This window comes from Arvicola amphibius, chromosome 11, assembly GCF_903992535.2.
Source record: "Arvicola amphibius chromosome 11, mArvAmp1.2, whole genome shotgun sequence".
In the NCBI taxonomy this organism is placed as follows: domain Eukaryota; kingdom Metazoa; phylum Chordata; class Mammalia; order Rodentia; family Cricetidae; genus Arvicola; species Arvicola amphibius.
The window spans coordinates 111,956,003-111,970,439 of record NC_052057.2 but is presented as its reverse complement, the minus strand read 5'-3'; the positions used below and the strand labels follow the sequence as shown (position 1 = coordinate 111,970,439).

At 47.3% G+C, this 14,437-nt stretch overlaps 1 protein-coding gene across 1 annotated transcript; it reads right to left on the bottom strand.

Annotated features, from left to right (window-relative positions):
• Positions 1 to 3,480: 3,480 nt before the first annotated feature.
• Positions 3,481 to 6,059, bottom strand: Sox17 (SRY-box transcription factor 17). The gene is made up of 2 exons (XM_038348118.1): positions 5,495 to 6,059; positions 3,481 to 5,029 (listed from the first exon to the last, which is right to left on the bottom strand). The coding sequence occupies exons 1-2, from the start codon at positions 5,799 to 5,801 to the stop codon at positions 4,068 to 4,070; spliced, it is 1,269 nt and encodes a 422-aa protein (XP_038204046.1). The 5' UTR covers positions 5,802 to 6,059; the 3' UTR covers positions 3,481 to 4,067.
• Between the last annotated feature and the right edge of the window lie 8,378 nt (positions 6,060 to 14,437).

Sequence of the window (14,437 nt, the reverse complement as noted above, 5' to 3'; positions counted from 1 at the left end):
CAGTTTGCCTATAATGGATTTATTTCAAAGATAAACAGTAAAAAGATGAGATAAATTTTATATACTTTTTTCATTAGAAATGGTTAGCTGGGACTGGAGTAAATCATGAACAGAAAAAGCACCTGTTCAGCACCTGGATCCCTTCATCTGAGTGTAGCAACCTACAAATGTGATAATGTCTGAGTCAAGTCTCAACTTTTTCCCCCACATTTTACACCCTATTGGTGCTGGCTAGTTTGATGTCAACTTAGCACAAACTAAAGCTACCAGAGAGGAGAGAGCATCAACTGAGACAATGTACCCATAAGAGCAAAACATAGGCAAGCCACTAGATCATTTTTAAAACTTGTCATTGGTGTGGGAGGGCCCAGCCCATTGTGGGTGGGGTCACCCCATCCTATTAGAAAGCAGATTGAACAAGACAATGGGATGCAAGACAGTAAGCAGCTTCCCTCCATGGCCTCTGCATCAACTCCTGCCTTCAGGTTCCTGCCCTGTTTGAGTTCCTGCCCTGACTTCCTTTGATGACGAACAGTGCTGTGAAAATGTGAGCCAAATAAACCCTTTCCTCCCCAACTTGCTTTTTGCCATGGTGTCTCATCAGAGCAATAGTGATCCTGACTAAGACACCATCCTTCGTTTTAATAATGATGTCTTCGGAGAGCTCCAAAACCTTTTCCTGATTTTGCCACCAAGGCCTATATTCCTTTAATTAAAAGCAAAGACTTAAGAGCAACAGGCATTTCAGAAGTCTGTTGCTGATTACAGCTGCCTCTCAAAAACAAAAACAAAAAAATCCCATTTGTAGCTAGCCTGGACTCTGTGACTCAAATCTGTCTTGGTGAACGCTAGGCAAGCACTGTACTCCGACACCGAACTACAGCTCCCTTATTCTGGGCATTCGCTAATTCAGTCCCTTCAATTCCAGTCAGGTGGGAGTGAGCTAAAGAAGCCCCAAGGCTGATCTTCTCTGTCTCTTTGTGGTCCCGTGGTAGTTCAGAGGTAACTAGGCTTTCCACACAATTGTCCAGGAATTCCAGGGACACAAGACACAAAATCTAAAAAGCCCTCCCACATGTCAGTCCCAGAACTACTATACATTCACTTTCAGTGAGTTAGACCAGCAAATCCCACTCCAATAAAGTGTGGAAAGGAATGAGGCACGGGCACACATGCCCACGCATTTGGGACCAAGCTTGGAATTTAACAATCATCACCACAGCATCACCAAGAAAAGTTCCCATCTGCATCTGTCCCGTAGGTTCCTTTTAAACACAAGAGGATAATATTCATTTCTCTTTCCTTGAATCATGTCAAAAGAAAGAACGCCTCATAGAAACAGTTCTTCAAGTTCACATATACGAAGCCTGCCATTTGTTTTGGAGGCTGTTTCCTGATCAACACCGAAGCTTCTGTAACCCTTGGATGGTAGTGAAGAGCCACTGGCTGCCAGAATTATACCTAAGCACTCAGGGTGCTCGAGTGCCTGTTACCAGGGAGGAATTCCCGATTCTTTCAGCCAATCATCTTAAGGCGAATCCAAATATGCAAATGCCTAAGGCTGCTGGGGACTCAGCAGAAAAGCTGCCCGGAGACGACTGTCAAATGGCAAAGCAATCCTTAGTAGAAGCTTCGTTCCCTTTACCTGAGTGCTTGAGGAAAGAAAAGGAATTGGCCTGAAGTCTCTGCCCACCAGAGTTGTCTATGGGGATGAAGGGACCTCCATCCAGATAATACTGTTTAATAATTTTAGCTGTCTTGTCTTCCCACTTGTATCTTAGAAATAGTTAAAAAGGTAACTTACTCAGATTTTGGACTTTGCCCTAAGCACTCTATCTCCCTTTCTCCCTTCCCCTTTCTCCTCCTTACCTTCGTTATTTTGTTAAGATAGCAGACAAGCTTTCAGCAGCGTTTCTTTGGACACAGGAACTAAAAGAGAAATCTGACCTGGCCATGTAGCCTTGAAAGTGAGCCTGGGTAACCCCTCTGCTTACTGCGCAGTCTACAGAGAACTGAGAAATCCCTGAAAATGAATTCAGGCTGGGAGCAGAGCAACCTCTCTGGGATCAGAGAAAGAACCAAGAGAGGATAAGGGAGAGCCCTGAATAAGAATTAGCCTGGAAGCCAGGCATAGCGCACGTGCCTTTAGTCACAACACTTAGGAGGCAGAGGCGGAGGCAGAGGCAGAGGCAAAAGGATCTCCATGAGTTTGAAGCCAGTCTAGTCTACAACAGTGAGTTCCAGGTCAGCCAGAGCTGCTTAGTAAGACCCTGTCTGGGGGTGGGGGTGGGGATGGCCACAGATCAGCCCAGGAAATGCAGCTTGGTTGTAGGGCACTTGCCTAACATGTACAAGACTCTGGTTTCCATGCCGAATGGCAGGGACTGCGAGGAAGACAGAAAAAAAAAAAAAATAGGTTAGATAACCACCCTGAGGTGAACTTTAAATTTCTAAATAGGAATTTTTAAATGATTATAGTCACTTCTGGTATGTCCAACAAAATAGGCTCAATCTTTGCCAACTAGCATTCAGGAACCCCATTTTAAAAATGCACATTACCATTTCCAATAGAATCCAGTCAATGCATCATCTTAGAGTTCTTCACCATATGAATACACGCTGAGCAGAACGTGAGTCCCAGTGCCCACCTCTGATGCGGAATGTTCCTTGGTACGACAACACACCTCTACCCCTACACAAAGGGATTCTATATTGAGAGCCAGTAATGGGGCTGGGTGGCAGCTCTGTGGTGGCTGCTTTTACCTGCTTTGCCAGAAGCCATGGCTTCAGTCCCTAGCATGTTTGGGTGGAGAGGAGATCGACTTTGCAAATGTGGCAGGCTTTTTGTTTTGTTTTCACTTGGAAAACAGTGCCCAACTGGAAGGCTTGCTCAGGCACAAGCTGCAGGACGACATTGAGGAAACACCTGGCACAGGAAATGCCCACGACAAGCCATCAGTTCCCATGGTCTGAACTGCAGCAGCCAGCGCAGGTTTACAGAAGCTAAGGCTGAAGCCTTGTACCTCGTTCTTCACCGTGGGGTGTGAAGGACACAGGCTGGACCTGGCTCAGTTCTTCACTTGTGTAAAACACACCACACACACACACACACACACACACACACACACACACACCCCACTGAGGCTCCTGGGTTTGAAACTTGCAAAATATTGAAATGCAACCATTCACATGTGTTAGCGATAGTAAAATACACTGCTGAAATTATATACTGAAGCTCACTAACCATCACAAAACAAATTTTATTTTGATTAGTTCCCGTGACCCTAAAAATGTGGGGATTAAAGGCAAATTTCGTGGGATGAGGGATCAAGACTTTTGAAAGAAAAGACAAGCGGCAAACACACATATCTGAAAAGCCCCTTTAGGCAGGTCAAGGTTAGGACTGAAAAAAAAAAAAACCAGAATTTTTTTTGGACAATCTCTTATTAAAGTTTACAGAATTATAAACATTTACAACATTATTTTTAGAAACCAATGTCATTTGGAGTGTACAAAGCAAGTTCAGGCTGTGGGAAATTTTTCTTAGCTGAACAATACCATTACATCTGAACATCCTAACTGTATATTTAGGGTTTCTTGAAAGTATTTAGGTGTACCATTGTAAGAAATGAAACTTTTACAATCAGCAATACACTTCTAATTGTGTGATATTTACGGTATCTTTAAATTGCCTTCAGACAAAACCAATGTGATAGAGACTGATTTTAAAAAGATTCCAGATTTTATTTTTTTTAAGATTGAAAAAAACACGAAGGACAAAATTTCTTCGGATCAAAACACTTTCGAGAAATGGAATAAGTTGGTGAGATATTAAAAACTGGTTGAAACTGAACCAGTGGTGTAGGGGGAAGAAGTCCCTCAATACATTTTAAACAAAAATCTCATATAGCCCCTAAACTGTTCAAGTGGCAGACAAAATAAATTACCATAAATTATACGCCAAGACAACTTAAAAACAAAACAGCTTGACGCTAAGGATTTCCTTAGCGCTCGCTTCCAGGAAGTGTGTAACACTGCTTCTGGCCCGCAGGTCGGGTCGGCAACCGTCAAATGTCAGGATAGTTGCAGTAGTAGACCGCTGAGCTAGCGTCGGACACCACGGAAGAAATGGCTCCGTGGCTGTCTGAGAGGTTCACACCGCAGTCATGTCCCTGGTAGGGAAGACCCATCTCGGGCTTATACACAAAGTGTAGATACTGTTCGAATTCCGTGCGGTCCACCTCCCCTAGGAGCTCGGTGGACTGGCTGGGGTCCGTGCCCTCCCGGCAGGGCAGAGCCTCGGGAGGGGGCGAAGGCTGCCCCGGGCCATGCGCCGGGTGCTGCTGCTGCTGCGGAGGCGGCGGCTGCGGCGGTGCGTGCGGTTGCAGCGGCTGCTGGGGCTGCGGATGGAAACCGCGCCCGGCGCTTGCGGCGGGGGAGCCCATGGCGCCGTAGTACAGGTGCAGAGCGCTGGGGGGCGCCAGGATCCCCGGCATCGCAGGACCCGAGGGGTCTGGTCCCACTCGCATGGGGCCCGCGGGAGGCTCGGCGGGCACCGTGTAGTCCGAGACCTGTGCGTAAGTGTAGGCGCTGGCCCCCGGGCACTCTCCCGGCAGCGGTGCAGCGAAGAAGGCCGGGTCCTGCTCCACGCCATCCAGCGGGGATGTGTCCGGAGTGGGCAGAGGGTAGCCGTCGAGCGCAGGGGCGCCCAGGCCCTGACAATCGCGGTAGTGGGCACCCATATGCGGGGGCAGCAGCTGCGGGCCGGCCGCGAACCCGGGCTCCGGGAAAGGCAAGCCCAGTCCGTCCATGGCTACGCGACCGCCCTCCGGGCCCAGCGCGCCGGCCTGGGGCTCCGCCAGAGCGTGCAGGAAGCCTCCCTCCACCCGCTTCATGCGCTTCACCTGCTTGCGCCGCCGCGGCCGGTACTTGTAGTTGGGGTGATCCTGCATGTGCTGCACGCGCAGCCGCTCGGCCTCCTCCACGAAGGGCCGCTTCTCCGCCAACGTCAATGCCTTCCAGGACTTGCCTGCAGGGGAGGTGGAAAGGCCCGCGGAGTTACCCAACTGAGTCCCCCACACCCAGGTCCCCCTCCCGTGCAACCTTCAACTGGGCGACTAGTTGAGAAACCGAATCGAATTAGGATGAAAGTCTTGAGCCTCCTTAAAGGCCTTCTAGAGGAGCCTGCCTCCCTTACTTATCTCCCCTTAATTCGAAAAACTGGCAAAGTCCTCTGGGCCGGGAAGGGGTCGGGCCAGCGGTGTCCCGGTGGCCGCTCAAAAGCTCTGAGAAACCTTTGTATTTGCTTGTGGGCCTCCAAAAACCAAAGCCAAATGCTGCTTTGGTGAGAGAGGGAGCCGGAGGAAGGGAGAGTCGATAGCACACCGGTTTTGTCGGGCGCAAGACTCGGGGGGAAGGGGGCCACCTTTAGGCTTTAGAAGTGGCTCAGCGATTCGCTGGAGCGTGCGGAGTGGCCTGGGTCCCCCGGACTCACCTAGCATCTTGCTCAGCTCCGCGTTGTGCAAATCCGGGTTCTGTTGTGCCAGCCGCTTGCGCTCGTCTTTAGCCCACACCATAAAAGCGTTCATCGGCCGCCGGATCCGGGACTCAGCCTTAGCTCGACTCGAGGTCCCGGCTGGCGCCCCGCTACTCGCCACCACCTCGCCTTTCACCTTTACGTCCCCGAGGGGGCTCAGGGACTCGGACCAGGGGCAGGGGCCCAACCCTGCCATCACCGCGGGCAGCGCGCTCCGGGGCTGGCTCTGGTCGTCACTGGCGTATCCCGCATCCGGGCTGCTCATGGCGCTCCAGACCGACCCCGCGCTCTGCTACCCGCCACGGGACACGCTGCTTCCCCCGACCCTGAGGCAGGGATGGGAAGCTAACTCAGAGATGCCCAGAGGGACGCGTAGAGTCCGCGCGGGCTCGAACCCCCCGCTGCTCTCCCTGCTGGTCCTAAACTACCACGCCGACGGCGGTCGAGTTCTACCCAGTGACACTGTGGGTGTCCCCCGGTCGCCGGCCCTTTTCTATATAGATGCGGCCAATGGCGCGGCGGGGGCGGGCCGGACCCTAGTCGTTCTGCCCCCGCCCAGCCGGTGGTCCGAGTCCCAAGTCCCTATTCAACCCCACACCCGCCCCTTTCCCCTCCTCCGGTGGAGCGCCTGGACTACACCTGCCCGGGGGAGAAACTGGCTGGAGCCGGGCTCTGGCGCCAAGTCCTCCCTCTGACTCGGGAAATAGGAGTGCTGAAATTCAGCTGTCTAGGGTTGCTCACTGTACCGGAAGACTGAAGCACTAGCCACAAGGTAGTTCATATTAACATACTAGATATCCATTCCACTCTTTGAAAGTAAAAAAAAAAAAAACAAAACACTTTATTACCGGAGGCAATCACCTTCATATGGTGTTTTTCAGGGAAAAAAAAATCCTGTTCTCCCAAGAACTCATCATACTTACATCATATTAAAAATGTCGAAGGTAAATTGTATTTTTTAAAAACAAAGTTTAACATAAAATGTTACATCGCCGATATTTCACCAACGAATCAAAAGTTCAAGTCAACCCTGGGAAATTCAATATCAAACACAAAATATACATCCGAAAAACTGCTCTTGTGGGTTTAATAAAAGAGGCAAGGCCTGGTTTTATTTCTAAGGACTTACAAGAGGCCATGGTTCCATCACGAACTTCACAAAAATATAATATAAAAAAGGGCAAAGAGAGCAGCGCTGTGATGTTCGTTGAAGGAAAAGAGTCAGCCCATTTAAACAGCAAAACCCATACTGTTTAAGATGGTTACCCTAACAGATGGTTGCACAGTATTTCTATATATTTCTAAAGACTGGAAGGAAAAACCCGAGAGCCTTTAAATTGACCCAGACCCAACCATACCTTTCTATAGGCTTCTAGACTTGTTGGTCCAGCTCTACAGTGCTTATCCCAGAAGCCACTTAATCAGCTCCCTTCGAAACTTAGCAAACTAATTTAGCCCCTAACCAGTCTCTGGAATGGGCAGCCTTATAGCTTCTAAGAGAGAAAGCCGACTAAGAGGCTAACCTAAGCCCTGGGAGGATATTACAGTGAGCAGCCGGCCTTCAGACCAGAAGCTCCCAAAGAATGCAAGTTCGGAGCTGCTTTTGTGTTTGTTTGCATGCTGGTGTTTTCTGAGAGGGCCAACATGGTTATCCTTGCATAATTTTGAGGGAGGAAAATTCAAAGACTGGGGACATAATTCAAAATGCTCACCTAGCAGGCAAGAAGAACTCAGCATAACAGGAAGCCTTCCTGACGGCTGATGCCGGTGATGATTTCGAGAAGTGGAGGCAGGAAAGGTAAGAAGTTCAAGACCACCCTCATGTAAGGCAGATAGAGTTAGAGGCCAGTGTGAGCTCGTGCAATCCTGTCGGGGGGGGGGGGGGGGGGGGGGGGGGGGGGGGGGGAGGGGAGGGAAGTGGGAGGGGAAGAGGGAAAGGGGGAGGGCGGGGGGAGGGGGGAGAAAACTCAACAGTGTAGTTTCCAGAGCAGATTTAGTTTACTATAGAGGGCTAATTGATTAGTATCAGTTAATTTAGCCTGGGGTGCTCCTGCAAGCATCCATGAGGTTAAGGCTTTCTTGTGTGTTGTTTCAGAGAGCAAACCTGGCTTACTTCAGGTTCCAAAAGGCACAGAGCTTTTGCTACCTCCTGGTCTGCAGTCTCTAAAATGACTTTTTCTACAAAGAACTTGTATGGAAGGCGGCTTTTCTTGAATTTGCTATGCTGTAAAGCAATGGACGCTTCCTTGGGGTCACAGCTGGAGCTGTGCAGTGATTGTCATTGAAGCTTCAGGTTTATAAGCTTCATGGGGGGGGGGGCTTCAATCTGCTTCGAGGAATCAAAGCAAATGTTATTTTTAATTGGTGATTTGGAAGTAAATGATCTAATATTAACTGGGGATGTGCTTTTCCTCAAAGCCTTGTGTTTTTTCTAAAGAGCTTATTGACTTGAAACTAAGACAAGAAACCATTGCAAATGTTTAAGTAAGGAAACTATAGGGGCAGAGACAACAATATTACAAATTAGTCTCCTAGCCAGGTGCTCTTTTCAAAAAACCCAAATCTATCTATTTTGTTGCTTATTTGTTTTGAAAGAGGGCCTCCGTATGTAATCGTCCTGCCTCCCAGCCACGATATCACAGGCCCTGATCTCCACATTGGACCGACTATTAACAGCTAGTAACAGACATCTTTTCGAAGATCTCAGGGCCAACTTTTCTTTCTGTGAAATCTTGTATAAACTGTGAGTTTTGTTTGGAATGAAGACTGACGACAGTACCGGGTTCAGAATGAATTTTCTGTCTTCTCTGTCTTGACTGATTTCTTCGAAAGATAACTCAGGTGGAGGCTAGAAAAAGTATTTGTACATTTTTACCTGGGTTCCTCCTTCTGTTCGTGCTCGGTGAAGGGGACCTAGAATACCCAGAAAGTGGTGGAAAAGAAAACCCAAGGGCTCCCCACCGCTATTTGCACTCGTTCCTGGGGATTAACTCCTTTTCTGTGTGAGAGAAAGAACCAAGCTCGAGGAGTCGAAGCGTCCACATTTTGGCTTTTCTTCTCCCAGAAAAACCACCTCCCTTGGCGTCACAAGGTAGTACTTTTCCTTGCAAATCTATCAGAAAAATATGACAAAAAATTTCCCAAGACTAGTCCCCTTTCCACCCTCTTACCTAGATCTAACTTCTGCTGAGCATTCTCTTGACAGAGACTTTGGGAGGAGTGTTGAGGGCAACCACACCGCAGACCTGCCCGCGGTGTGAGTGGACCTTTTCAGTTTCTTCACTAAATGAGTGTTGGAAGCAGAGCTCACGACGTTATCAAAGCCAGCCACAAATGCCACATGTAAAGAAGCAAACATCCGGAGCGGCTTCCTGCAAGCCTTGCTTTCCTCAACTCTAGAGATTTACTGGGGTGGGGGTGGGTATCTGGAGTACGAGCCTGGCTCGCCTGTCTGCTGCAGCTGGCGGCGGCGGTGGGTGTCACAACTCGCACACTGCAGAAATTCTGGGAAGCTTCTGACTGCGCCACATCCCCAGATGGGACTCGAGGGTCGAATGGCTGGGCAAGGAGCGACAAAAGTAACAAGAAGCCGAGCCCGCGACCTCTTGAGGCCTGTAGCAAGCGGGTAGGTGATCAAACTATGGCTCCCTAACAGAAGTCAAAGCTATGCTCTACCGCGAACCTCTGAGTGAGCGGTAATATCCCGCAGGTTTTGTGGGGGTTTTGGTGTTAAAAGACACTCAAGTCCATTGCGCAAGATCTGTGGACACCCAGGCACGTCCGTGGTCTTTGGAGAGCAAGTTCATGAGGGGAGGAAAGAGGTGCGCGGGCCGTCACTCTGGGGACACTCCCCCGCCCCCGCAGACTCTAAGATAAAGAGACAATAGAACCGTTGGACCACCTAAACCCAGAGAGTGCTTCAGCGGCTGCCTCTGGGAGCAAGGAGAGTAGCTGCGTGCCTCAGAGAGTCGTGCCCAAGGCTCCGCACCTTCCAGGTAGGGCCACTCAAAGAGACGCTGCGGATTGGCATGTGGCACCCGGACAGGGCGCCGTCACTCCTCCCGTGTACCTTTTGCGCCTGTTCCCGGTCCCTGGTCAGCCCTGGGACCGAGGTGGAGTCCAAAATTCGCGAGCAGGAGGGGAGAGAAAGCGAAGAAAGAGTGGCAAGAAAGATAGCGTCACCAGCCCCTACGGTGGTCCGTTAGGGTAAGACCTTGAAGTCTTGGCTACACCCACCTTTCCCACCGGAGCTGAGAAAATTCGACCCCAAGATTAACTCGGGGACTCATTCCCCACAAGGATGGGAGCGTGCATCCTAAGTGGGCGGGATCTCGTGTAACCCTGTTCTGATTCCTCTCTAATTTGTGGCTCCTCTCCCTCCGGCTACCCCCAAGCCCCACCCTAGCAGCTGGCGACTCTTAAGACCGAGTCCTCTTCCCGCTTGGCCCTGCCTGAGGTTTGCGCTGCGAAGCAGGAAATGCGCGGTTCCCGCTTCACTTCCCAGCTCAGAAACTGGTCGGGAATGTTTCTTAGAACCCACATCCCCGACTGTGATCCCTAGATGAAGTATGGATTCTTTCTCTTTATTGCCTGGCCTGTGGAACTTCAGGTTTTCTTGGAAATGTGGTCGGAGAGCGAGGAATAAAGCCTTGCTCACATTTCTCTGGAGTCTTTCTTGGACTTTCAAGGGAATTTAAAGTGTGTCTTGGGTTTTATAGGTGGTGGCTACTGAGGTGTGTTACCATTGCTGTCACCCACACCCTAGAAGAGACCAGGGCTTTCTTGGAGAGTTATAATCCTAACCTGACTTTCTGAGCCGCACATCCACTATGAGCTGAGCAGAGCGCTTGCGCTCCCGCGGAGAGGAGTGCAGAGGGGCAGGGCATGCTTCCTTGGAATGCCTGGTGCGGTGCCATTCCTTTGATTTATTAAAATCCAGCTGCACGTTCTCAGACTATGCTCCTATAATAATATGGTCCCGGCAGGTGTAAATGCTGCTGACCACAGCGGGTCTAGAGCACTGTGCTTTGTTTTGTTTTTGTAGCAGAGAGACAGCAAGTGTCTTTCCACCCTGAAAACTCTGCTTCTAAGATTCCCTCCCTAAGAGGACTGACTTCATGGTGCCAGATGGTTGGTTAGGCAAGGTGTGCATTCGGTGATCACAGAAAGGATCACAGTTAAGTGGATTGGAGGACCTGCCACTCCTAAGGGCACTCATTACCTCCTGTATGCACCTCGCTGGAACCCAATTTAGCTTCCAAAGCTTAAAAGCAGAAAAGAGAACATTAGGAAGCCTTTGTGGGTTCTGCAGCTGCTCACAGCTGAATATTACCTGAACTTTCTTCTCTATCCATTTGTTGGACTTGCCAACAGCTTTGTCTTTGATTTATTTATAGCAGCACGGGTCCTTATGGTCACTTCATCTTTCGCCCAAGATCACACAATTCACCAGTCTTTAATGAATACTTAGGAACAGCAGAATGGTTGTCTAGATCAGTCCTGGTGTCTTACTTCTAAGTGACACACTAAGAACCATCTCAACAGACCTTTAACAACTCATCTGTTTAGGCCAGTAGCCACAGGCTTCTGGAGAGTAATATTCTCTCCCCTTCTCCTTCAATAACTAAGTCTGCAACTGAAATCACACATTACTGAACATTTAAACCCTGAGGGTTATTCTTCATGCTTTCAGTGCTGAAACGCAGACTGAAGGTACATGGATAATTTTACACATACCTATGACTCAAATATAAATGTCTGTCTTTGGGGCATTTTGGAAGTAATCTTTGAAATTAATTTCTTCATAAGCACAGTATTGTTTACAAAGCAGTTTCCCTAGCTTGTCTAACTCTCACAACTGTCCTGGAGGTTCGTGAGTCAGCTACACCTTAGTCTCCTTTTGCCAAGGAGACCGAGGTAGAGAGAGGATGGTGGCTGGAGGTCACATGACAAGACTTCTCAGACCGTCTAATTTCCCTAGCTGTCAAAAGTTATAGATCACATTTTGAATTTGTTTCAGTGCCATGTTTACAAATAATGAGAGACAAATTGGAATTTGCAAGGTCTAAATAAAGAAGGAATTTGGTAGGGATGGATTAAGGATCCTTGGACAGGGTGCAATGTTCTTATTAACTGGGTCGGGATAGTTTTGATATCAGAAATACAGCAATTCAAAAGGAAAGCATATCCGGACTATCTATGTTTTTTTTTTAAAGAGACAGACTAAGCCTTACATGACATTTCATTTGATTCTTGTCTCCTATAGACAAATTCTAATTCAGTTGAACTATATGAGGTCAAAGATGGACCTAAAGTTCACGTAGAAGGAAACCAAAGTTTTAACATTATGTGCCATGTTCTCTCAGGCTGTGAAAGACATAGTTATCTATGATGAACTGTTGAGATCTCATTCATCACCTACTTAAATCACTAGCGTTTGACATACATTATCAAGACTATTTTAAAGGCATAAAAATACAGCAATTAGATAAATTCTCTGTACTCTAATTGATCTTAAGGAGAGAAAATTTTTAATTATTTTGTTTTAAAGCAGAAAATTAAGGTGCAAAACAATTTAGTGATTTGCTTGATGCTTCCAGTAATCTCAAGAGATAAGGCTGTTCATTTAATCAACAAATAATTATCCAGTCCCACTAATGATACGGTTGAGTGCATCCCAACTTGTCTGGTGGTGAGAAAAAGCATGGGGGACATACTCGCTGCTAAGGACTGAGTTCTACTTCCGCAGCTCACTAGCTGCTTATCTTTGGAATGTCGTGAAATCTTTTTAAAATTCATCTGAAAACTGGGGCATAATAACAATACCAATGACTTCTGAGATTTTTATGACGATGAGAGAAGCCCCATTGTTCATGAACTCCTTAAAACAGGGCCAGGGACATAGTAAGTATGGACGCATTTGAGTGAGTGAAAATGAGAAGCTCCCTTTGTGCAGGGCGTAGCAAATGGAGCTGCAGAACAAATCTGATTCACAGCACGCTACCATTCTGATAGAATTATCTACTGCTGTCACGCCTTCATCACAGTTTATCGCAAACTTCTTAGGGAGGCTTCTGTAAACTATTGTGTGTTTTCTGATTGTATTTGAACATGACCATTGTTTTTTTTTTTTACTCTTGTAGTAAGAAAAAATTTAGGAGAAGACGTATTAGCCTTTTAAAACCCTAAGCCTAGGGGCCTAGGCTCAGTGGTTAAGACACTGGGTGCTTTTCCAGATGACCTCGGTTCGACTCCCAGAAACCACATAGCAGCCCATAATCATCCCTAACTCCTGTTCCTGGGAATATGATACCCTCTCTGAGGACACTGGGCATGGGGTGTAATACATACAGGTAGGCAGAGTGACCATACATATAAAATAAATAAATCTATTAAGAATAAATAAATAAATAAAACCCAAAGCCTGACAAGAAAAAAAATACACAGAATCATAAGACATTTGACATTCCATTTAAAAAAAGAAAGAAACACAAAGAAACACCTTGCAAGACAGCGCTTACCTGCTTGAGCCTAGTGTGAGCCTAGATCCTTTCCCTGAATCTTTAAAAGCAAAGTTAATTTTGGTGTCTATGCAGGCACACAGACACAGCCGTGCTCTGCGAAGGATGGATGATTCACGCATGCACAGATCTTCCGGTGCAGCCTGGGCCTTTCTGTGCTGTAGAGTAAAATAATTCCAGATTCTAGGCAGGGTTGTTCAATAACTTGATGCCAGGTAAACTAGCAAGTCACTCAAATTGCCTTATACTCCGTTGTCTAAAAAGGAAAAAAAAAAGTGAAAGCACCTGGTCTCTGCCCAGTGTGTCCAGAAAAAGAAGTAATCAGGTGACCACGAATCTTCTGCAAAGGAAGGGTGCTGAAGGACACAGCAAGTACACAGAGTGTGGGCTGTGTGCACCAGAGGACACAGGGCAAGAAGGATGTACAGAAGATAATATGTGACCGCGAAATGAAGTGGAGGCCAAGATAGAATGTTGTTTTGCATAGAGAAAACGTTGTTTTAAATTTATCGTGTCAAAAAAGATCTCATCCTTGACCCAAGGGAACGCAGATCCAGTTTGAGTGAAGTGAGACTAAATTTACCAGAGTACAGTGTTGTTTAGTAAAACTAACTGTTTACTTCAGTGGTTAGCTGAAAACTAGATTTTGGAAATAGAATTGCAACTGCTCCTTTTTGATTTTTTTCGCATATTATTTCATATTTCCTTTACAACTTCACCGGCTTTTATGGGATATTGAGGCTGAGCAAAACTCCATACCCCACATCCTGCCCTCAAGTTCCAGAGTTCCTAGGGAGAGTTTAAGACTCAGAAAACTCTCTCACATGACACATGCCGACCTATAAATGAAAGCGCTTTTAATTAATGCAACCGTGGAAATACGAGGTGTTCTTTTAAAACAGCTTATTTTGCAAAATGGATAAGCACACCCTGGTCCCTCCACAGAAAGCCTCCAGACTGTTTGCCTTTTCTTGCTTAGCCCATCTTGCCTTATTTAAACGAACAAAAGACCCCTACATTGGGTCCTTCTTGTTTTCTTGTAAATATATGAAAATGCATAGAACAGTATACATATAGTAGTTAGTATACAAACCTGTATCACCAGTCAATAAGATAGTTACATAAAGCTGTGGATAATAGGTGCTACATGAACACGTACTATGGTTACATTGCTATACCCTACACAATGAATTGTTGGTGTGTGTGGCATCAGGCTTCGGAGCCACTGGATGTGAATCTGTAGTACTCCATCCCCACTGCACATTTCTGTTGTGGATTCCCCTAAAGTTCATGTGTGGTCATATAACCAGTCATTGAATGAGTGTCATTGGTGCCTGTCTTAGCTTGCTTTCTGGTGCCGTGATAAACACCATGACCAAAA

Excerpts from the sequence above, each read along its gene's own strand:
- Sox17 (XM_038348118.1), bottom strand. The coding sequence starts at position 5,801 with ATGAGCAGCCCGGATGCGGGATACGCCAGTGACGACCAGAGCCAGCCC. Across the intron at positions 5,030-5,494 it reads GGAGCTGAGCAAGATGCTAG|GCAAGTCCTGGAAGGCATTG; the intron begins GTGAGTCCGGGG and ends CCTCCCCTGCAG.